Source organism: Impatiens glandulifera, unplaced genomic scaffold, assembly GCF_907164915.1.
Source record: "Impatiens glandulifera unplaced genomic scaffold, dImpGla2.1, whole genome shotgun sequence".
Lineage (NCBI taxonomy): Eukaryota > Viridiplantae > Streptophyta > Magnoliopsida > Ericales > Balsaminaceae > Impatiens > Impatiens glandulifera.
The window spans coordinates 41,436-67,766 of record NW_025919133.1 but is presented as its reverse complement, the minus strand read 5'-3'; the positions used below and the strand labels follow the sequence as shown (position 1 = coordinate 67,766).

Sequence of the window (26,331 nt, the reverse complement as noted above, 5' to 3'; positions counted from 1 at the left end):
TTCGCGAGTTCTTCAAAACGACAGTTATGGTGGATGATTCCATCGTAGCAACCGTCAACGGAACGGAGATTTCTTTCGACGAAGCAGTATATGCAGAGTTCTTTGAACTTCCAACGGAGAGTCATCTTTTCGACTTAGTTCTCTCTTCAGAAATCATGGAGGAGATGAAGACAACTTTCTCTGCAGATGGTTCAAAAATCCATGTGAATGGATCCAAGAAGGTATTCAAACCAAACTTCATTCTTCTGAACGACGTGGTGGCGAAGGCTCTTCAAGGGAAGGTTGGTTCCTTCCATCTCTATAGTCAAGACCGTTTTGACTATATGTGTGCCATTTCGAAAGGGATCAAGGTAAACTGGGCTCATACCCTCTTTCAGAACTTATGTTATTCTATCAGTTAGACGAACAAAGAAAGTATTACATATGCGGCTCAACTGAGCCACTTGTTGAAGCATTTGGAGGTTCCCGTTGGTGAACCGGTGCAGATCAATTCTCCACGAGTTTATACTGCTCTTACAGTGGCTAGTACTCTGACGAGGTTGAAGAACAACCTTGAGTCTGTATCTGGTGTTTCCAGCTTCCAGACCGGTGGAAAGCCTTCCACTCGATCAAAGCCCTCTGCTTCTGTTCTGTCAACAGGAGCAAAGAGAACCAAAACGGTGAACGAATCGGAGGCTAGTTCCTCCAGTATGAAAAGTCCAAATCAGAAGGACTCTGAATCTGTTGATTCAAGATTGAAGCAAGGTCCAGGCGTACTTGCTGCAACTCCAATGCCATCTCTATCCACTCCCTCAACCTATTTGAGGAAACCTTCGAGGTCTTGTGCCTCAAAGGAGAAGAAGACAAGGGTGCCCCGAACGTCTAAATCTGCAAAGGTGAAGTCTTCTAAATCTTTAGCCACTGTGCCTAAATTTGATGTCCCCGTAGTGGAACAAGCTAAATATGTATTCTCTCCTTTGAGAGAATCTGCTGAAGGGTCTGTTGTTGAGTCAGCCGGTCCAAATGATGAAACTGTTGACAGGGCTGAGTCTGTTGTTATTCAATCTGATCGTGTAGCCGTCGGTGCTACAGAGTCATCACAACCAGAACAAGGTAATGTTCTTACCCTTGTAGCTGGTGAACCCAATATTCCTACTCCTAAAGATTCCTTAGTGGTCGGGAAAGTTGTTTGTAGGGAGCTTCCTGTTGAGCTCTGTATGAAACCACAATCTGCTTTCGAACTGTTGCGCTCTAGAAGAGGAACAAGTGGAATTGTGATTGGTGAACCAAGACCCTCTCCAAAACCCGTAGAGGTTGTTGGAAAAGGAAAATCCATTGTAATTTAAGCTCCTGAGAAGGTATCTGAGGCAACAGGCATCGTTGACCTTATTTTGGATCAAGTTTAAGTTCTTGCTGCTGAGAAATTGGAAATTTATGAGTCCTGGTTCATGGAGAGGTTGTCCTCTAAGTACAACGACTCTCTGTCAAACGCTGCCATAATAAAAGAATAGAAGAAGAGGGTGGCAAACGAGAAGAAAGTCTTGAAATGGGCAAGAACTTCAGATGTTGGTGAGGCTCTGAAGAAAAGAGAACTGGTGGAAGCTTGAATTCTTGGAAAAGCTCTCTTTCCAATTTTTGAAGCCAGGAAAGCTAACTTCAATCCTGATGTAAAAGGAGCTGATGTTGAAGTAAAGGTATTGAAGAGGTTAATGATATCCTGGAAAGCTATGTCTCTGCTGCTTCTAGACATATTCATGGCGTCGATTGCTCTAGCGCAGAACCTCTCAATGAAGAAGAAGTTATGGACATTCAAGATGTTGATAATGACGAGCTAGATGCCGCTCTCCTGATCGAATTCAGGAATCTTTTTGCCGAAGAGAGACGCATTCTAGATCAACCGATTCAAGAACGTCCAAATGAAGAAGAAAATGTGAAAGTTCAGGAGCCTAAACAAGCTCTTGAAACAAATGAAGAAGAAGTCATCATAGAAGACGTGACTGAGGAGGCTTTGAAAGTTCCTATTGAAGAAAACATGTTAATAACCTCTGTTGCGAGAACAGAGGGTGTTCAAGAAAAATTGGCCGAGGACACTCAGTCAGAAACTGCCAAAACTGAGGGGGAATCCTCTAAAGAGAAAGATGATGATGAAGAAAGTTCATCATCTAAGGAGGAACAAGATCAACAAGCAACCTTTGTAAAGCCCCATTTATTCTCCGACGCTGTCGTGAGAAGTGTTCACGAAAACATCAACATTCCTCTTCACTACTCTAGAAATCTATTGGAAATATTTGAGAGGGCTGAAAAAGAAATTGAAGAAGAGGAACGAGACAAAGCTGCTAAGAATACCGAAATGAATCATCCGGAGCAATCCTTGCAGGTTCATACAAACTTTGAGCCTATTCAAAGCATGGCAGCAGAATCTGAAGAAGTTTCGTCTCATGAAGAGTCATCTGCTGGAGGAAGCAAAGTGTTAAGATCTATGAGGTCTATGCTCTCCTCAATTCAGAAGACCATGTGTCAGACAATGAACTCAATGGAAGAAGAAAGAGTGAATTTTGGCAATATCTTCAAGATCCTCACTGAGCTGGATAACACCTTGAAGAAGAGCACTTATGAGACCCATATCGCCAATGTAAACATCTCAAAATTTGAAAAGCATCTTGTCAATCGTCAAACCGAATTGTTTGATATTGAAAGGCAAATCAATGATGAACGCCACAAGGAAACCTTGGAAGAATTTAGTCTGGTGAAGAATCAGATGGTGGAAATTCAGGGTTGCATGAGAAGGAATGACAATGAACGACAGGAATTTGCTGACTCCATTGCCAGGAAGTTTCAAGCAAAGGAGGATGCAATAGCCAATGCTAAAGGTGCTCAACCTCAACCAATTCAAGGTGAATCAAGTAGAAGGAATGATGGTGTGTCAACCGGGACAAGATCCAGGCGAGCTCCAAGTACTGATGACAATCCTAGGCCAACCAAGAGCATGGAGGTCGAAGTGGTGGTGGCCGGAGTAGGCTATCAGATGTCGATCAAGGTGGACGTGCTAGTGGTGGTGAACGTGGTGGAAGATCAAATGCAGGCGGTCGTGGTGGTCGCGGCTATCCTTCTTTCTTCAACATGCTTCCTGGGCAAGAGATGAGTCCAACCAATCCTCGAGTTAAAAGGGAAGAACAATGATCTCTCTTCTTTTACTCTACTTAACTTTATTGAACATGATTTCTTGATGGATTTTCGAATATTGGTTTTTGGATGAATGATGTAAGTGAACAAGGTTTCTGTTTATTTATATGATGAATGCATATTTTGATATATGTATGCAGGTCTACAATTTCTTCATCAAAAAGGGGGAAATTGTTAGGTCAAATTATTTTGACTAAGTGTTGAAATAATTTAACCACTGATATTTTGATGATGAAATAATTTATGAGTTTTGATACAGGTGTATTGAGACGATATGTTATGAGACTTGGAACTAATGAGGATCATTAGACTGATTTTGGCCTTCATTGCATGAAATTAGACGTAAGTCTAATAGAATTAGACGTACTATCTAACTCATCGAAGTTAGACGTGTAGTCTAATAGACGTGTAAAGAATTAGACGTACAGTCTAACTCATCGGAGTTAGACGTGTAGTCTAATATATTTGTAATTAGACGGGAAGTCTAATTGATATGAAAGTTAGACGTGAGTCTAACTCCTTCAGACAAGTCTGAGGTAGAACCAGAATGAGACGTGCAATCTAACTTAGTGGAGTTAGACGTGCCAGTCTAATGGTTATTGAATAATTAGACGTGTGGTCTAATTAATGAAAGTTAGACGTGAGTCTAACTCCTTCAGACAAGTCTGAGGTAGAACCGGAATTAGACGTGCAGTCTAACTCAGTGGAGTTAGACGTGCCAGTCTAATGGTTATTGAATAATTAGACGTGTGGTCTAATTAATGAAAGTTAGACGTGAGTCTAACTCCTTCAGACAAGTCTGAGGTAGAACCGGAATTAGACGTGTAGTCTAACTCAGTGGAGTTAGATGTACCAGTCTAATGATTATTGTAATTAGACGCGAGTCTAATTCTATTAGACCAGGCGGTCTAATAGACGTGTTTCTATTAGAAGGAGATTACTTATTTCATTAGACTGATTTTCACAATCCGTCTAACTGAAATACGTCTAATGCTCAGTTTAAGTATTACACTTGAATCTAGCATTTCTCCTACCCACGTGCTATAGTTGTACCCTACTTCTGCTCCACTTTCTAGTGAAGATTAGTACAGCAGCTATATGCATTCAATCAAGGAATGCCACGTAAGAGAATTTTGCTCACATTACCCGTTTTGCAGGTACATCCCTGATGGAATATTTGGCGCACTACCAGTTCTGTACGGCCACGATCCTTGTGCTCAGATCCTGCTGTGTACAATGGAGGCTTTCCAATGGAAGAGTTCCACGTATCATTCTTGAAGATTCGACCGTTAGCTCATACTCTGTATTTAACAAATCTCAAGGACAACGGACAATCTGCCTTAACAAGTCTCACGAACAAGCAATCTGATTACAGAGAGAGAAACTAATCAATCATCTTGCTTACTAAACTTATTTTGTGAAGCTTTTTTCTGATTGTACTGTGTGTGAATCGAGAGAGAAAGCTAGAATCAAAACACCTTTAGCTGAGTGATATTCTTCATCTTGTAATTGAACAGAAAGTGTTATGTTCAATAGTGAGCTAAGTGTGTGTAAACTGTATTTGATTATAATCATCTTATAGTGAATCCTTCCGGTGGTTGGAAGAAGGGGATGACGTAGGAGAGTTTGCTCCGAACATCCATAAACAAACTGCTGTGTTCTTCTTTTCTGTCATCTTTTCATATTTCATCTTGTGCTTCAAACCCAAGTAAACAATTCCGCCTTGAATCCGTTTCAAGTGTTTACACAAGTTTGTGTAGAATAGAAAGCGAATTAAATCCCTAACAGGATTTCTTTCAAACAATTTTTCATAAGCCTTCATCCATAGCCAGACCCCCGTCTCTATCGATAAAGCCGATCCTATCATACTTTCTAAAATCTGAACTAATGTACTCGCCTCCATTGTCGGATCTCAAGCATTTAACCTTCATTTTTAACTAAAGCCTTGCAGTTTTTGAAAATAACAAATACTCCAGACTTGTGCTTCATAAAGTAAATCCATACTTTCCTTGTTGAATCATCTATAAAATTCATGTAGTAGTATGATCTGCCAATAAATGAAAAGGGTGTAGGTCCTCACATATTAGTGTGTACTAACTTTAGTCTTTCTTTCTTGAGCAATTTCCCAATTTTAAGAAACTCACTCGTTTGTGTTTTCCAAGAATACAGTTTTCACATAACTGATATTCAACAGACTTCAGTTCTGGAATTTTTCCGTTCTTCAAAAGAATTTTCATCTTGTGTTCGCACATATGACCCAACTTGCAATGTCATAGCTCACTGTTCTTCGAGTCATAAACTACAACATCAATTGTTTCTCTACAAGTTAAAGTCGTGTATAACGTTCCAATTTTGTGACCTCGAGCAACAACTATTGCTCATTTAGTCACCTTTCACACACCATTGCCACAACTGAAATTGTGACATTCTTCATCAAGTTGTGTAACAGAAATCAGATTCCGCATTAAATTTGGAATGTGTCTCACCTTATTATTCCTCCAAATAGAATCGTTTGTGATCTTCGATTTAATGTTTCCCGTGCTAACAATATCCAGCGACTCACCATATACGAGATAAACTTTTCCACAGTTTCCAGCCGCATAATTCTCAATTAATTCTTTGTAGACAGTGATGTGGAAAGACGCTCTAGAGTCCAAAACTCATTAATCTATTGGGCTACCAACAAACATAAGCAACGCATCAGTGATAATTTATGTAACTGCGTTGGATACGTCGTTTTTATCATCATCGTTTCTCTTCGGTGCTTTGCAGTTCCTCTTCAAGTGACCCTACTTACCACAATTCCAGCAATAAAATGATAGAAAAATACTATCAATCATTGTTAAGTAAAAGAGAATTTTCATTAAATGTACTTTATTGTTAGTATATGGTTTCTCATACATATTAGAGAGGAGCTTTCATCAGACTCTTGGTGGTCTTCTCCTTTGCTATATTGTGAGCAACAGTCTTGGTTATTGTCAATCGGACAACTCTCAATACATGTCTATTAAGGAGTTTCCATTTAGCTTCATCTATCTTCTATAGTTTCTCACACAAAGGAACATGAAGCTTCATTCCATGGAGATAATCCTCAATTTGCATCCTCTAGAAGGCATAATCTTTTCAATCAAATCTTCCAATCCCGTGTCATATACTGTTCTCGTTTACCATTGTTTCCAATGCTCTAATCTAGTCTAGCAGCTCTGATGATAGTTGTTAGGATTTGGATCCCCAAATCTGACTTGCTTGAAACGATTTATAAAAATACAAAAAAAAAGAACATAAAAGGACATAGATTTATATTGGTTCACTCAAATGAGCTACGTTCACTTCAGTAGATATCAGATTTCACTATGAAGAAGAAGAAAAAAATAAAGAGTTTTTGCCTCACATTTTATTTCTCTAGAATTATGTCTACTTAATGTAAATCCATAAAAATAACATATTTATATGGTAAACATTCAAGTAATAAAATATAAATAACTCTTGGTCAGACCCAAGCCTAAACCCAAATACAAGCTCAATAAACTCTATATAACTATTGTAGAGTGCTCCATAACTCAACACTATTTTCCTGCATTATTTTTTACAAGATTTTCCCAATAGTAGTTGGAGAAGATTGTTTACTTGTGTTGTTATCATGTCACTAGTAAAAAAAGACCAATTAGCGAGCAAAAATAGTGCCATTATCAAAGTAGTGGCGATTGGATGGAAATCCAATCGCTACTACTTTGATAATGGTGATTGGTCCTTAGACTAAGCACTACTACCTAGACATAACGGTGATTGGTTACAAAACCTATCGCTATAAACTTAGTAATTAACCGCGAAAAAATGGTGCCTTCTTTTGTCGCGTTTTTGAAGAGTTAGTAGTGATTGGAAAATGAACCAATCGCTATGATTTTATTAATAGCGATTGGATAAGTAACGAATCGCCATTCCTTAAGCATATTAGCGATTGAAACTACACCAATCACTATAACATTGATAAACAAGAAATTGCCTTAATTAAAAAATTTTAAATTGACATTGGTATACTTATAAAAACCAATAATATTAAATGAATTTGAGATTGACTTGATAAAAAATAGATTATTTCCCAAACTAACTCATTGATTGGGAAGATATTAGATATTATTCATAATAATAGCATATATACCATTAATTTGTGTTAATCATCGTTGTTTTGTTTTATCATTGATAATATCATTTAAACCCATCAATTTGGGTTAATTATTGTTGTTCTTTACTAACTTCTACAGTAATTCTTTCAATTTCTTTAATTGTCAATTCCTTAATTCCTTCCAGCACAAACTCCCTGACTTTTTTAGATTTATTACTTTTTTTCTTCCCCTTCCCCATAATAGTAGAAACAGAGTAATAGAACATAGAGATTGTACAAACACTAAGATATGATCACAGATACACTACAAACGAGTGAAAATTCTAACGGTGCTTACAACTACACAAAAAACCATAGACTAGCGACACTTAATGATTGACTTACAGTGAAAGACAATATCGTGTCTCCCTTGCCAATCGTGATGTGCCTCCTGCACCTATCATGTCGCCCGTGCTGACATGTCGTGCCGCCTCTACCGATCGCGTTTCTTTTGATCAATGGTGATTTCGACGACAATTTGATAACTTACGATCGCAAGAAAATATTGTGTTTCCCATGCCGATTGTGCCTCTATGCCGATCGTGATGTGTCGCTTGTGCCGATTGCACTCCTTTGATATAGAGTGATTCCGACGTCTGATCTTCAAGGCTTTTCTCTCTCACTTTTTTCCATGTACATAGGGAGCTTTAACTTTCTTTCTATTCAAGCTTAGGGAGGAGGAACACTCAACAGATTGGAATATGAAGGTAAGCTCGATATGCTTATGTGGTCGATTGTTATATTAACGAGCACAAGAGATTCGACTTTAATCATTGTTTTATTTTAGTACATGGTTCGGCCTGAATTTCTTGTTTTTTTATTTACCCTTATGTTGTCACATTTTACAAGACCGGTGTGAGTGTTCCCGAGTTGCAAAGAACAATCTAAATTGAGGCAATCTTTCCGGATTCGCTCCGCCTTACAACCTTGCTTCCCATTCTATTGTGCCTCTATGCTGATCGTGATGTGTCGTTTGTGCTATTGCGCTTCCTTTGATATATGGTGATTCCGACGTATGATCTCCAAGGCTTTTCTCTCTCTCTCTCTCTCTCTCTCTCTTTTCCATGTACTTAGGGAGCTTTAACTTTCTTTCTATTCAAGCTTAGGGAAGAGGAAGCCTCAACAGATTAGAATATGAAGTTAAGCTTGATATGCTTATGCGGTCGATTGTTTTAAAAACGAGCACAAAAGATTCGACTTTAATCATTATTTTACTTTAGTACATGGTTTGTCCAATTTCTTGTTTTTTTACCCTTATGGTGTCACATTTTACAAGGACGGTGTGAGTGTTCCTAAGTTACAAAGAACAATCCGAACTAAGACAATCTTTCCGGATTTGCTCTGTCTTACAACCTTGCTTCTAATTGTAATTGTCATTGTAGCACATGTTTGGCCCAGCCCATAAGGGCCATGCGACTTGACGTCATCCCCACCTCCCTCCAGTATATCACTGGCAATCCTTCGTGAGTGCAGCACACACCTTTTTTCTTATTTCGGAGTCATTTTGGCAGGGCGTACTAAACCCACTATGTACCACATCGTCAAGCGGCATGCCTGAATGTCGAGTCTGTCTCTACCGCCAACTCAACGTCGTCGTAACCTACAAGATAAGGCCAAAAATTGGAACTAAACAAACGAGAAAAGCCCTTGATATATTGGTAAAGTGCGCTAGCTGCAAGAAAACAAAAGCGCCATTATAGAGTAAGGGCTCAAAGAGCTTTGAAAGGAGCTGACTCCCTAACTACTGATAGCATAGCGTAGTGCTGGCACTCAATTAGTAGTGATGGCACGTCACTCGGCTCCATGGCTCACTTTGGTTGCAATTTCACATGCCAGAGCTAGAGGTATTGTGTTTCTTACTCATACTTGAGTTACTTTTCCGATCACCGAGGGACCGAGACAGACTTTAAAATTTTATATTAAAAATAATCATTTCTTAACTCAGACCTTAAAATAAAATAAGAGACTCGTTATCAAAGACCAAATGCAAAGGTCTTGCATTCGCCTTACATAGGAGATATAAGAAAGGGAACTCAATTACTTAAATTAAAGATATAAAATAACCCCTTATAAATTACGTCTATATAAGGTTTTATAAAAGAACTCGAATATCCCGAGGCCAAGATTCCAACTCACTATCAATAGAAAGAGGGAACAACAAGGGGATTTTCTCCCCTTTACAATATGAAGGTTTTTACACAACTCCTAATCTTTCCTAAGTAGTAGTACATTCAGAACGCAAGCTTTTAAAGAATCTGAAAAAAAAAGATTTTTGAGTCGAGGAAGAAAAATCTAAGACTTAAAAAGAGCATCGCACCATTTCGCTATGAGTATGGAGCACGAAGACCAGAAAATTTTTATAGCTTGGGCCTTAGGTTAGCAGACGAAAGGTGTGAATGAACTAGTGACTAGACTAAGGTATGGGCGTTGAAAAAAAGTTCGTGAACAAGAAGCAAAAACCTCTAGTTCGAGCTAGTGATCCCGTTATTATTAGCAATCAAACTTTCTTTCCAGGTCCAGACCCTGAATGCCATACCTTGTTGATGGCGATTCTTCCTAGAGAGGCGCAAGACACAATCAAAGAGATTAGTTAAAAAGCTCCTTAAAAAGGCGAAACTAAAGGGAATAAAATACATCGAATTGCTCTTGGTTCGAAGACTCCATTAAAATTGCAACAACGCAAAGATGACATCATTTAGAGTGAAAAGTACAACCAATATTCGCACGATCTCAGAAGTTTTAATCATAAACTTGTGCATTGTAATTATTTGATCTGAATAATTCAGTTTTTCAAAAAAACAAAATGAAACTTGTGAATTGCCTATTAAAATTCAATTTACTTATATCACATGAAATGGGCTATAAGATAATGGGAAATCTGCAATCTGAAACAAACACTTTCAAGGTATGAGAATTTGAACCAAATCTATCCAAAACTAAAAACCATGTAACAACAAAAGTTTGTTTTTTTCAGTCAGATGGCCTCATTCATCTAAAATCTTTAATTAGTAACTATAGCATTAGATTTCTATCTTAATCTTATAAATTGTGTTAATGTTTCACTATAATCATAGAACAACCATCTTTACCTCTATTAATCTGTCTCTTAGCAACATTATAACCACCATAATAGCCAATTGGACTTTTGGTTGAAACATCCAATCCTCCATTACCACCCCTCATAAAATCAAACGAACCCGGTCCATCATCCCTTTCAAGATGGATCATTGAACGCCGAGTAGGATCTCCATAACCCGACCCCTCATAACCTCCACTTGATGTGAAATGGCCACCTGCCGAGAAGCTACTACGCCTAGACCCTCCTTCTCCTCCTAGTCCATAAAGCCCATAACCGTTATCATTGATCCCATAACCTAGATTATCACCATCTTGGTTTGACAAAGGAGAGATACCCCAATTACCCAACAAACTTTGGGATCCCGAGCTAAAAAAAGAAGAGTTTCCACCATTTCCTCCTTCGTAGCCAATGGCATTGGCAAACCGATTCGAGTTTCCAATATAAAAAGGACTGATTCCTCTACCATAGCTATTGAAGCTAGTGTTTCCTTCGAAACTTGGTTCAAAATTCAAACCCATTCTGTAACTTGAGCCTAACGGGCTGCTGAACCTACCAATATCCATCTTCACACAATAACCTTGATTAAGAATTTTACTAATCCCACTCAAACTCACAGGGCTTCGGCTAGAACCGTGAGATAATTCCTTAGGGACAGCCCTTTTGATCTCAATCATCTTCCCATTCAGCACATGAAAAGGTTTCATCATCAAAACTTTGTCTACTGATTCCTCAGAATCAAAAGTTATGAATCCAAATCCTCTAGGGCGCTGTGTATTGTGATCATACATCACTACAGCATCACTTACGGTTCCAAATTGCTCGAAATAGTTCTTGAAGCCAGTTTCTGTTACAGAGGATGATAAACCGCCAACAAATACCTTTTTTGTCTGCCCTGCACCAGGAGAGCCATGCATGATGCTATTGTTTCTAATCATTGTGTTATGATCATCCCTTGGAACTGCCTTTTTAGCCTCCACCTGATTGATAAAACCATATGAATTTGAACTAAATCCTATTTGATTCATGAAATTTAAATGGATTCCACTTACCATTCTTCCATCAATGTTGTGCCTCTCTTGGATGACTTTTTCTGCAACAGCTGGATCGGTGAAGACAACAAAACCAAAGCCACGAGCCCTTCCTGTAATCCGATCCTTCAATATTACTGCCTCCGATACCTCTCCAAAACCACTAAAGTACTCCTTCAGTCGTTCTTCATCAGTATCCCAAGAAATCCCACCAATGAATAGCTTACCAAGATCCGATTGCATTTTCCTACTCAACAGAAGAACATTGTTCATAGCACGCATCATTCAGACCCATTAAACGCGTAAAATGAATAGAAAAATTGTATATGCAGAAGAAACCAAACAAGATCTTACCTTGCTCTATAGATTGGAGAAACCCACAAGATGAAATCTATCGAATATCAGTACGAGGCCGTTCCGCAATTAATCCACGGGGAATTCAGGCAGCAGGAAGATCTGAGTAACAGAACTGCTAATGAAATGAACTAAGATCGGATAGATTGAAGCTAAGATGGTGAAGCTATTGATGCATTCGAAGTTAAACAATCGGATTGAAGAAAATTGAGGTGACAAGTGTTGTAATATAATGTAAGATCTAAGAGAAGGAAGAGTAAAGAACCGAGGCCCATGTTCATCCTTCTACTCACTTTGAGTATAGCCACTTTATCTCGCTAATTTGCTTAATGACTGTTTTCAAAAACTTAAAGAAGGCAAATAAAAATATCAAATTTAAATTATTAAGTAATGAAATTCCTTAAATTTATATTTAAATCAAGTATTAGTAATGATAAACTATTAGTAATGACAAGAGAACGAAAGATTTGTGCGGTATAAAATAACGATATTCTTTTATATAATATAATTTTATATTTAAATTTTTGCCGCGCAATTCAGTTTTTTATTATTAAATGATTTAATGTTCTAAATATAAAATATAATTATAATATTTTTTTGATTTTTTATTATTAAATAATAAATTAAATTATATTTTTTAAATATTAATTATTTTAAATATATATTTAGAATTATTTATAAAATTTATATATTAATATTTTTAAATGAGTAATGATAGGAGAGTAAAAGTTAGGTATTATAAAACTATAAAATAACGGTATTATTAAGTTAGTTAATATTATAATTTTTACCGCGCACTACAAATACAAATAGTGCATTATTTTTAGTTTTTTATTATTAAATGATTTGATATTCTATATTAAAAAATAATTATTTTTTTTATTATTAAATTATAAATTTATTTAATTATTTTAAAAAATTATAAATTATTAATTGTTCTAAATATAAATTTATAAATATTTACAAAATTTATACATTCATATTTACAAAAATATTATTATATAAGTAGTGATAATAGTAGAAAAAGTTAGGTAGCACTGTACAACTATAAAATAACGGTATTATAAAATTATTTTATATTTTGTCGTGTAATAAAATAATATTTTATTTTATTTTTTTTATTATTATTAAATGATTTGATTTTTATATTAAAAATTTAATTAATGTTTTTTCTTTTTTTTTGTTAAATTATAAATTTAATTATGTGTTATTAAAAATTATAAATAATAAACATTTAAAATATATATTTATAAATAAATAATTATAAAAGGATGGAAAACTATAAAACTATATGATGGTATTATTAGATTATTTAATATTTTTTTATCGCGGCAATAAGATATGGTACTTTTTTTAGTTTTTTATTATTAAATGATTTAATCTTGATGTTAAAAAATTAATCATTTTTTTATTATTTAATAATAAATTTAGTTATGTATTTTTTTAAAATTTAAAACATATAATTTAAAATAAATTGTGTATAAATTATATAATTTAAAAAAATATTTATTAATTTATAATTTAGATATTATATAATTAATATATATATATATATATAGATTTTAAATATTATTTTTTTTAATTATAAATTAATAATTTAATAAATTATTTTGAATATATATTTATAAATATAATAAATATTTTAAATATTTGTACATTAATATTTGTAAATAAATGACAAGAGTAGTGAAAGTTTTTTAACCATGAAAAATAATTGATATTCTTTAAAAAAAAAAATTATAGACGATTTGATATTCTAACTTTTTATTGCACAATAAATAATAAATTATAGATTTCTATATATATATATATATATATATATATATATATATATATATATATATATATATATATATATATATATATATATATATATATATATATATATATATATATATATTTTATGGTTTATTAATTAATAAATAATTTTAAATATATATTTATGATAATTTATAAAATTTGTATACTAATATTTAAAAAAAATTATTAAGGGAAAGAATTTAGGTGATAGAATAAAAAAGTGAACGACTTTCTACAAAAATAAAATAATTTTTCTCGATTTTCATTTTTGCACATTTTTTTTTTATAGCAGACCTATAAAATAATGATTATTGTTATTATTTGAACTTTTAAGCAAAATAAAATAAAGGTACTCTCTTTCTTATTATAAAATGATTTAATATTTAATATTACAAAAATAACTAGGTTTTTCATTTCAATTTTTTATTATTAAATAATAAATTTAATTATGTATTTTTAAAATTTATAAATTATTAATCATTTCAAATATATATTTACAAAATTTGTACACTTTTAATTTTTAAAAATATTAAATGAAAAGTTAAGTAGCAATATAAAATTATAAAATAATTAATAAGTTATATTTTAAGTTTTACCGTACTCTTTTAAGTATTTTATTATTAAATGGTTTGATTTTTATATTAAAAAAATAACCACTTTTTTCTTTTTAATTTTATATTATTAAATTATAAATTAAATTATGTATTTTTAAAATTTATAAATGATAATCATTTTAATATATTTATAAATATTTATAATAAACAAATTGTACACTACTATTTTTAAATAAGCAACTATAGAAAAGTGAAAGTAATGTATCAATATAAAAACTATAAAATAATGGTTGAGGTTGAAAAATTATCAATATTTTATTTTATGTATATAATAAATACCATAATATATCATTTTGTTGGGTATACAACAAAATGTAAGGTTTGGTACAGATACGGAAATGATTGGTACAATAAATGTATGAGCTTTTTAAATTTTTGGTATAACGAAATATACCAAAATAATAATTATAAAATAAAAAGTATAAATTATTATAAATCTTATAAGGAAATAACATAATTTTTAAAAATTAAATCAAAATATAATTATAATATAATATTAATCAATATATGAAATTTCTAAATACTCTATTTACAAGATATAAAACTATTTTTTTTACTATAAAGTGTTTATATTTTACAAGATATTTAATTGAGTCTAATATGTTGTCAAGTTCATCTCAAATATAAAATAAGACTCGAAATTATTATTCTTGTTATTATTATCTAACTTGAATTATATTATGAATTTATTAAAAAAGAATTGTCGATGCAAATGCGATAATTATTCTTCTTAACTTTTTTTAAAGCTAAATTTAGTTCTTAATAATTTTTAGTTTTTAAAAATGTCAGATTTTAAAGGTAATATTTAATTTTTTGTTTATAGTTCACATGATAATGCATATCGTTATGTCAATAGTATTTATTGAAATTTTAATGTAATTTTTATTGATGTTTTTTTAGTAATGTAGTATTTTAGATGGGTTTATTAATTTGATTGTGTTAAATTCTTGACTTCAGAGCTGAATATGAACTTTTTTTTAAAAAACGGTTAAAATTATTTCATTAAAATTTTAAAAGTGGAAAGGTGAAGAATCAAATCTAGACAAACCTTAGCTATGATTAAATGATGATAATCAAATGATCTTAAAGAACCTAATTAATAGCAATCAAACATAAAAAAAACAAAGATTATAAACTGTATCAAATCATAATTATCCCAATCAGGATTTTTATTTCCATATCAACATGTTGTTTCAACAAGTTGTCTACCTCTTCCCCTTCCCTTTCCTCTTGCAATGAAAGAGGAATGAACTGAAGAGATTGATGAATACTACTTATTCTCATTTGATTTCTTTATTTATATGAATTCGTTATGATTTGATAGAAAAAATTATTCTTAAGAATTTTTGGACTCTACACCTTGTTGTTCTCAACTTGAATTTCTAAATCATTGTCTTCATTTCCTTCATCTTCAGCTTTGGAATCTTCAGCAACTTTGGATTCCTTTATATCAACCTTTGAATTATCTTCTTACTATTGATTAGTCTTAGTATTTTCCTCTCTATTTTCATCAGCAACCACTTCAACTTGATTTCATTGCGATTCCTCAACTATTTCTTTAACATGATTAGGTTGAGGTTTCACCTCCTTCTTCGTACTGCTTTTTTTGTACATAATTTTCTGTATCTTCTGTTTCATGTTCTTTAACCATATTTTTCTCTTTGATTATAGGAACCTCTATTTCATTTTCTTGCATATTTACTTTTTGACATTTATGAATTTTTAATCTTCTTCCTAAGCCAAATCACATTAGGGGCTTGGATATTGGAAGGTATTACATAAAGAGAATTTGTATTGTCTCCACTCATAAGTGATTTCTATGATAGTAGGTTTTCATTTTTTGTCTACTATTGTCATACTTTATGGTAGTGTGCTTCTAGGATTTACCTCAATGTTAATTCTAGTAAATGATATGTTCTCCCCTCCTTCACTAATTAAGTCCATGTATTGGCTTCAAAATTGTACATATTTGTAGGTATATTCTAGATCTTGAACCATATATGTGTAGTTTCCTTTGGCTTACTCAATAGGTTCAAGTCTTTAGACCATTTTTCCAACTTCATACAATTGGATCATATATATGTATGCCCATTTCCTAGAATTTCCTACAAATTAGTTCACTTCTTGAATTTAAAGAAATATATTATAGACATTTGTTGACATCTTCTCCATCCCTTTTCATTCACATTGCTTCAATAGTGCCTCTTTAGTACTTGGGAAGGAAACTCTATTTTTCCTATGTAGTTTTCCACAACTACATTTCCCCATTTCTTTATACAATTTTCCTCTACTTTAGTAGACAATTTAAATTCAAATGGAAAATTCAGTACTTTCACTTTTGTCTGTATATTTCTCAATTAGATTTTCCCTTTATAGTCATGATTTTCTGCCTTTTTTGTTGTTCTTCCAGACTTCATTAGTTTTCCATGTCGAGTTTCTCTTGATAGTATATGATTTAGATTTGGAACTTTCATCAGCTCCTTCATTGCAGTAATTGTCCATTGAACAATTTTCTTCATGCTCTTTTTTTTAGCAGATTCCAGTCTTGAAGATAGTGGGTGTTGAGGTTGAATTGTAATATGACGTGCTTTCTTCATATTAATGACAACTTCTTCATTTTTGGCATGCATAAGGAGCTTTGTAATCATATTTTTGAGCCCAAACAAATTAACTCTTTTATTATATCGTATCTACCAAACTCCTTCATTATCCCCTGTTTGTTAGGATTTGGATCCCCCAAATCTGACCTGCTTAAAACGATCTGGAAAAAAAAGAACACTACAAGAAGACACAAATTTATAGTGGTTCACTCAAATGAGCTATGTTCACTTCATACGCCACCATATTCCACTATGAAGAAGAATAAGAAATACCGAATTTTTGCCTCACACTTTATTTCTCTAAAATTATATTTACTCAATGTAAACTCTTAATAATAACATATTTATATGGTAACATTCTCAGGTAATAAAACATAAATAACTCTAGGTCAGGCCCAAATCCAAATACAAAGTCAATAAACTCTAATTAACTATTGTAGAGTTTATTATAAGTGTAAGCTCCATAACTCAACAATCTCTCACTTGGAGACTATATTCATCATCTTTCGATAGTTAGCGGCTTCCAACCAGTGTATTAACAAAGAAGACCAACTGAAGTTGCACACAACTTTAGTTTCTCGTGTGTCACAGCTTTCGTCAGCATATCAGCTGAATTCTCAAACCCGGGAATTTTCTCAAGAGCTAACACTCAATCTTTTAAAGATGATCGAATGAAATGATAATGAACTTGTATATGCTTCGTCATGCCATGATAAACAGGATTCTTTGCCAAGTGAATGACACTCTAGTTATCGCATTGTAACACACTTTCATCATAGTCTTGACCTAATTCTCGCAAAAGGGTTACAACCATATCATCTCTTTAGCAACCTCTGTCACAGCAACATATTATGCCTCGCAAATAAAAGGAGAAATAATTTTTTTCAATTTTGAAACTCAACTGATTGCAGTACCTCCTAGAGTATAAATGTACTCTGTTGTGCTCTTCCTACTATCAATATCACCACCATTGTCAGCATGAACATATCCTTTCATACCCATATTAGATTTTCAAAAACACAAAGTGAAACTCATACTTCCTCTTAAGTATTGTAGTATCCACTTTACTACTTCTCAATGTTTTCTATCCAGGTTGCTCATGAATTTGTTAACAACTCCCACTGAATGTGCTATATCTGGTCTTGTGTAAACCATCGCATACATAATACAACCAATGACAGAGGCATATAAAACGACGGTCATGTAATTTTTCTCCTCCTCTATTAAAGGTGACTAATCTTTAGATAATCGAAAGTGACTAGCTAAGGAAGTGATAACTGGTTTTGCATCATACAAGTTGAATTTGCTAAGAACTCTCTTCACATATTCTTCTTGTAAAAGCTTTAGATTTTTTTTGCATCACCTAAATCATTCATTGCAAACAACTCTTTATTTAGTTTGTTAATCTCATACAAGTTTGCTCTAACAATCAACATGTCATCAATGTATAGGAGCAGAATAATATACGATTTATCAAACCTCTTGATATAGCATCAATGATCAGCTTCACACCTCAAAAAGTTGTTACTTTTTTAATGAAGCTATCGAACTTCTTGTACCATTGTTTTGGAGCCTATTTCAAACCATACAGACTCTTTAGATACTCACACACAATCTCATTTTTTTCTTTGATGTCAATGCATTGTGGTTGTTGTATGTAAATCTCTTCATCCAAATCACCATGAAGAAAAGCATTTTTGACATCCATTTGTTGAAGATGGAGGTTTTCTTTCACAACCAAGCATAAAATAGTTTTGATTGTCATCAATTGACCATTGGAGAGAATATCTCATTGTAGTCAATACCTTCTTTCTGTTGAAATCCTTTGACAACCAACTTTGTCTTATACCTCATGGTTTTATCATGTTCTTCTTTAATCCTGAAGATCCATTTGTTGCGAAGCGCTTTCTTTCCTTTTGGTAGCTGAGTGAGCTCCCAAGTCTGATTCGACTTCAAAGATTTCATCTCATCTTTCATCGTTGACTCCCCTTAAATGAATAATCAGATTGTATTGCTTCTTCATAGCATTCAGGTTCTCCTCTATCAACAAGATATATTTCAGAGATGGGGACCACCTCTCGATTGGTTTTCGATTTCCTAAGGATCTTCTCAACTGTATAACCTATGTATGTTTATTTCCATTGGGTCACGTTCTCAATTATTTCATCTTCAACAACACATTGGTATTCTTCGAAAATCAGTATATATATTCAGCAGAAAAATCTTTTAAATCGACCGTGCTAGTCTCTTCCAACTTGGAATCACCATCTAATGTCTTCCCAGCACAATTTTTGTAGAGAACGTGTTCATTGAAAATAATGTTTATCGCTACGAATGATCTTCCGATTTTGATTATCCTAGAAACGATAACCAAGCTCGATATCACCATAACCAATGATTAGAATTTGGATCAAGCTTGATCTTATCACATTCATTAATATGAACATATGATAAATAACCAAACACTTTCAAATAAGAAAGGTTTACTTTTAATTTGGCAGGCTTCTTCAGGAATTATAAATTCAAGAGGAACAAAGGGTCCTCTGTTTATCAAATAGGTAGTAGTGTTTATAGCTTCTACCTATAAGGTTTTAGGTAGCCTAGCATGCAATCTCATGCTTCTAGCACGTTTGTTCAATGTTCGATTTATCCGTTCAGCTACTCCATTCTCTTGAGGAGTTTGGGGAACAGTCTTCACCATACTGATCTCATTCACATCACAATACTTTCTGAAATCAAAACTGATGTACTCGCCTACATTGTCAAATCTCAAGCATTTAACCTTCATTTTCAACTAAAGCCTTGCAGTTTTTGAAAATAACAAATACTCCAGACTTGTGCTTCATAAAGTAAATTCATACTTTCCTTGTTGAATCATCTATAAAATTCATGCAGTAGTATGATCCGCCAATAAATGAAAAAGGTGCAGGTCCTCATACATTAGTGTATATTAACTTTAGTCGTTCTTTCTTGATCTATTTCCCAATTTTTAAGAAACTCACTCATTTGTGTTTTCCAAGAATGCAGTTTTCACAAACTGATGTTCAACAGACTTTAATTCTGGAATTTTTCCGTTCTTCGAAAGAATTTTCATCTTGTGTTCGCTCATATGGCCCAACTTGTAATGCCATAGCTCACTATTCTTCGAGTCATCAACTACAACATCAATTGTTTCTCTACAAGTTAAAGTCGTGTATAACGTTCCAGTTTTGTGACCTCGAGCAACAACTATTGCTCATTTAGTCACCTTTCACACACCATTGCCAAAACTGAAATTGTGACATTCTTCATCAAGTTGTGTAACAGAAATAAGATTCCGCATTAAATTTGGAATGTGTCTCACCTTATTATTCCTCCAAATAGAATCGTTTTTCATCTTCAATTTTATGTTCCCCATGCTAACAATATTCAGCGATTCACCTTCTACGAGATAAACTTTCCCACAGTTTCTAGCCGCATAATTCTCCATTAATTCTTTGTAGACAGTGGTGTGGAAAGACGCTCTAGAGTCCAAAACTCATTAATCTATCGGGCTACCAACAAACATAAACAACGCATCAGTGATTGTTTATGTAACTGCGTTAGATACGTCGTTTTTATCATCATCGTTTCTCTTCGTTGCTTTGCAGTTCCTCTTCAAGTGACCCTGCTTACCACAATTCCAGCAATAAAATGTTCGCCCAGACATAGAATGACTCCTCATATTCCTCTATAAAGATCTGTTCTTACCTCGGTTGAAATTTCTATCATTACACTTCCCCTTTTTTCAACATTTAGAACAGAACCTTTGAACGTTTCACCAAAATCAATTTTATGAACTACTTCAGCAAGAATTCGATCTCTAACTTCAATAAATTTCAATTTAGAAGTTCTAACATAGTTACTAATTGATGCCCTCACAGTTTCCCAACTATTTGGTAGAGATGGTAACGAAATCATGACACTAACTTCGTCCCCAAAATCAATCTCAACAAATAGCAATTGATTCACAATTGTATTGAATACGTTCAAATGAATAGTGAAAGAAATACTATCAATCATTGTTAAGTAAAAGAGAATTTTTATTAAATATACTTTGTTGTTAGTAGATGGTTTCTCATACATATCAGAGAGGAGCTTTCATCAGACTCGGGGTGGTCTTCTCCTTTGATATATTGTGAGCAACTGTCTTGGTTATTGTCAATCGGACAACTCTCAATACATGTCTATTAAGGAGTTTCCATTTAGCTTCATCCATATTCTCTAGTTTCTCACACAAAGGAACATGAAACTTCGATCCATAGAGATAATCCTCAATTTAAATCCTCTAGAAGGCATAATCTGTTCAATCAAATCTTCCAATCCTGTGTCATATACGGTTCTCGTTTACCATCGTTTCCAATGCTCTAATCTAGTCTAACAGCTCTGATGATAGTTGTTTTGGATCCCCAAATTTGACTTTCTTGAAACGATTTGTAAAAATACAAGAAAAAGAAGAACATAAAAAGACATAAATTTATAGTGGTTCACTCGAATGAGCTACGTTCACTTCAGTAGATACCATATTTCACTGTGAAGAAGAAGAAGAAATAAAGAGTTTTTGCCTCACATTTTATCTCTCTAGAATTATGTCTACTTAATGTAAACCCATAATAATAACATATTTATAGGGTAAACATTCAAGTAATAAAATATAAATAATTCTTGGTCAGACCCAAGCCCAAACCCAAATACACACTCAATAAATACTATTTAACTATTGTAGAGTTTATTATAAGTATATGCTCCATAACTCAACACTATTTTCCTACATTGTTTTTTACAGGATTTTCCCAACCGTAGTTGGAGAAGATTGTTTACTTGGGTTGTTATCATGCCACTAGTAAAAAAAGACCAATTAGCGAGCAAAAATAATGTGTGGTCTGGTCTAAAGACCAATCGCCAATCGCCACTACTTTGATAATGGTGATTGGTCCTTAGACCAAGCGCTACTACCTAGACATAACGACGATTGGTTACAAAACCAATCGCTATAAACCTAGTAATAAACCGCAAAAAAATAGCGCCTTCTTTTGTCGCGTTTTTGAAGAGTTAGTAGTGATTAGAAAATGAACCAATCGCTATGATTTTATTAGTAGCGATTGGATAAGTAACGAATCGCCATTCCTTAAGCATATTAGCGATTGAAACAACACCAATCGCTATAACATTGATAAACAAGAAAATGCCTTAATTAAAAAAAATTTAATTGACATTGGTATACTTATAAAAACCAATAATACTAAATGAATTTGAGATTGACTTGATAAAAAATAGATTATTTCCCAAACTAACTCATTGATTGGGAAGATATTAAATATTATTCATAATAATAGCATATAAACCATTAATTTGTGTTAATCATCGTGTTTTGTTTTATCATTGATAATATCATTTAAACCCATCAATTTGGGTTAATTATTGTTATTCTTTACTGACTTCTTCAGTAATTCTTTCAATTTCTTTAATTGCCGCTTCCTTAATTCCTTCTAGCACAAACTCCCTAACTTTTTTAGATTTATTACTTTTTTTTCCCCTTCCCCATAATGGTAGAAACAGAGTAATAGAACATAGTAATTGTACAAACACTAAGATATGATCACAGATAAACTGCAAACGATAGAAAAATCTAACGGTGCTTACAACTACACAAGAAACTTTAGACTAGCAACACTTAATGATTGACTTACAGTGAAATACATTATTGTGTCTCCCTTGCCAATCATGATGTGCCTCCTGCACCTATCGTGTCGCCCGTGTCGATATGTCGTGCCGCCTCTATCGATCGCGCTTCTTTTGACAATGGTGATTTCGATGCCGATTTGATGACTTACGATCGCAAGAAAATATTGTGTTTCCCGTGCCGATCATGCCTCTATGCCGATCGTGATGTGTCGCTTGTGCCGATTGCGCTTCTTTGATATAGTGTGATTCCGTCGTATGATCTTCAAGGCTTTTCTCTCTCTTTTTTCCATGTACATAGGGAGCTTTAACTTTCTTTCTATTCAATCTTAGGGAAGAGGAAGCCTCAACATATTGGAGTATGAAGGTAAGCTCGATATGCTTATGTGGTCGATTGTTTTATAAACGAGCACAAGAGATTCGACATTAATCATTGTTTTAATTTAGTACATGGTTCGTCATGAATTTCTTGTTTTTTTATTTACCCTTATGTTGTCACATTTTACAAGGCCGGTGTGAGTGTTCCCGAGTTGCAAAGAACAATCTAAATTGAGGCAATCTTTCCGGATTCGCTCCGCCTTACAACCTTGCTTCCCATTCTATTGTGCCTCTTTGCTGATTGTGATGTGTCACTTGTGCTATTGCGCTTCCTTTGATATATGGTGATTCCGACATCTGATTTCCAAGGCTTTTCTCTCTCTTTTCTATGTACTTAGGGAGCTTTAACTTTCTTTCTATTCAAGCTTAGGGAAGAGGACGCATTAACAGATTAGAATATGAAGGTAAGCTTGATATGCTTATGCGGTCGATTGTTTTAAAAACGAGCACAAGAGATTCGACTTTAATCATTGTTTTACTTTAGTACATGGTTTGTCCTGAATTTCTTATTTTTTTACCCTTATGGTGTCACATTTTACAAGGACGGTGTGAGTGTTCCTGAGTTACAAAGAACAATCCAAACTAAGACAATCTTTCAGGATTCGCTCTGCCTTACAACCTTGCTTCCAATTGTAATTGCCATTGTAGCACATGTTTTCCCAGCCCATAAGGGCCATGCGGACTTGACGTCATCCCACCTCCCTCCAGTATATCACTAGCAATCCTTCGTGAGTGCACCACACACTTTTTTGCTTATTTTGGAGTCATTTTGGCATAGCGTATTAAACACACTATGTACCACATCATCAAGCGGCATGCCTGAATGCCGAGTTTGTCTCTACCGCCAACTCAACGTCGTCGTAACCTACAAGATAAGGCCAAAAACTGGAACTAAACAAACAAGAAAATCCATTGATATATTGGTAAAGCGCGCTAGCTGCAAGAAAACAAAAGCGCCCCTATAGAGTAAGGGCTCAAAGGGCTTTGAAAGGAGCTTACTCCCTAACTATTGATAGCATAGTGTAGTGTTGGCACTCAATTAGTAGTGATGGCACGTCACTCGGCTCCATGGCTCACTTTGGTTGCAATTTCACTTGCTAGAGCTAGAGGTATTGTGTTTCTTACTCATACTCGAGTTACTTTTCCGATCACCGAGGGACTGAGACGGACTTTAAAATCTTATATTAAAAGCAATCATTTCTTAACTCAGACCTTAAAATAAAATAAGAGACTCGTTATCAAAGACCAAATGCAAAGGTCTTGCATTCGCCTTACATATGAGATATAAGAAAGGGAACTCAATTACTTAAATTAAAGATATAAAATAACACTTTATAAATTACGTCTATATAAGATTTTATAAAAGAACTCGAATATCCCGAGGCCATGATTCTAACTCACTATCAAATGAGGGAGCAACAAGGGGATTTGCTCCCCTTTACAATATGAAGGTTTTTACACAACTCCTAATCTTTCCTAAGTAGTAGTACATTCAGAACGCAAGCTTTTAAAGAAAGATTTTTGAGTCGAGGAAGAAAGATCTAAGACTTAGAAAAGCAGCGCACCATTTCTCTATGAGTATGGAGCACGAAGACCGGGAAATTTCTATAGCTTGGGCCTTAGGTTAGGTTAGTAGACGAAAGGTGTGAATGAACTAGTGACTAGACTAAGGTATGGACGGTGAAAAAGTTCGTGAACAAGAAGCAAAAACCTCTAGTTCGAGTTAGTGATCCCGTTATTATTAGCAATCAAAATTTCTTTCCGGGTCCAGACCCTGAATGCCATACCTTATTGATGGCGATTCTTCCTACAGAGGCGCAATTCACAATCAAAGAGATTAGTTAGTGTGAAATGAAATGCTCAGGAAAGAAGAAGAGAAGGGATTGTGCACTCTCCGCCCCATCTAACTAATAATAATAATGAAGGGTTTCTAGCAAGCATCTTTGTAGTTGTTGAAGAGTAGGATTCCAAACTTTTTTTTCAAATATAATGCTCTCATTTTAATAATAATTAAGTCTACGAAGATCTTACTAAATCCAATTTTGGTTTGTCCCTAACCTAGGTTGGATCTATGAAGCTTACCGCCCTTATGTGAGAGAAGGGGGTCATTTTTAGAGAACCCTTTGAGCCTTGTTTCTTGCTTTCTCTCTTTTGATAGGCCAAGGGATTATGACTTACACAAGCCTGGATAAAGAGTGATTGATTACCTATAATCAGCAAAACAGAAAAAGAATAGCAAAACACAAAAAATAGTTACAGTTCAGGAATCTTGGTTTAATAAAGAATTGGACACTTATTAAATAGTGAACCGAATCCCTATTACGACAAATTTTCTAAGTCTCTTACACTTCTGCTTTCTTCTTAGTGCTTTGATTGTGGACTTTTATTTTGGTTGGTTGTATTTAGAGATGAAAATGAACTGAGCTTCTCGCGAGTAGCTTGGTCAAAGCTCAGCTCAAGCTTGTTCAAACTTGAGCTCGACTCGTTATATAATTGAGCCGAGTTCGAGTAATTATATACCCGGCTTGAGTACTCGTCGAGCTACTCGAGTATATAGTATATATATTTTATTTTTTTTATAATATAAAAAATTAAAAAAGTGTAAGGCTTTGTAAGTCCTAAATTAGTTTTTCATTCTTGAGAGTTGTGTCATCCACTCCATTCGACCGTCAACAACTCAACATTTAAAATTAGGTTTTCATTCCTTGTCCTCCATTCGGCCGTCAACATTCAAAGTTCATCTTCAAAAATCTGAAGACTTCGCTCCAAGTAGGTTCTTTCTCTCTTCTTCATTATGCAATTTCTATTCTCCTTCTTCCTCCCTTCACAGATTTTGGTGCGGCGACCGATTGAGATTCTGACCTAGTCTCTCGGCACACCGCTTACTCATCATATCTACATCAATAACAAATATAGTATAGAGTATTGTATATGTATGTGTTATTGAGTCGTTTGTGTTGAATAACACTTTTGATTGTCTAACCTGTTTAGAGACTTTTCTCGCACTCCATGTGTTCGATGAAATGTCTCAATATGTTAGGATCGGCGTAATCAATAGAGACGGGGGTCTGGCTATTGATGACGGTTTAGGAAAAATGATTTAATAGAAATCTTGTTAAGGATTTAAATTACTTTCTATTCTGCACAAACCCTTGCAAACTCTTGAATGATTCAAATGCGGAAATGTTTTGCTTGGGTTTGAAGCTAAGAACCAAGAATGAAAAGATGATAGAATGAAAAGATACAGCAATTTATTTATGGATGTTCAGAGCTAACTCTCCTACGTCACCCCTTCTTCCAACCACCGGAAGGATTCACTAAGCTTTCAACGAATCAAATACAGTCGTATGACTAGCTAACTGTTGAACAAAACAAACTATGTTCAACTTACAATATGAAGAATGTCACTCAGCTAATACAATGCTTTGATTCTAACTCTCTCTTGATTGAACAC

General features: G+C 34.1%; 1 protein-coding gene across 1 annotated transcript; it reads right to left on the bottom strand.

Annotated features, from left to right (window-relative positions):
• Nucleotides 1-10,375: 10,375 nt before the first annotated feature.
• LOC124917494 (heterogeneous nuclear ribonucleoprotein 1-like) lies at nucleotides 10,376-12,027 on the bottom strand. The gene is made up of 3 exons (XM_047457907.1): nucleotides 11,786-12,027; nucleotides 11,453-11,678; nucleotides 10,376-11,380 (listed from the first exon to the last, which is right to left on the bottom strand). Exons 2-3 carry the CDS (start codon nucleotides 11,672-11,674, stop codon nucleotides 10,376-10,378), a joined length of 1,227 nt encoding a protein of 408 aa, XP_047313863.1. The 5' UTR covers nucleotides 11,675-11,678; nucleotides 11,786-12,027.
• Between the last annotated feature and the right edge of the window lie 14,304 nt (nucleotides 12,028-26,331).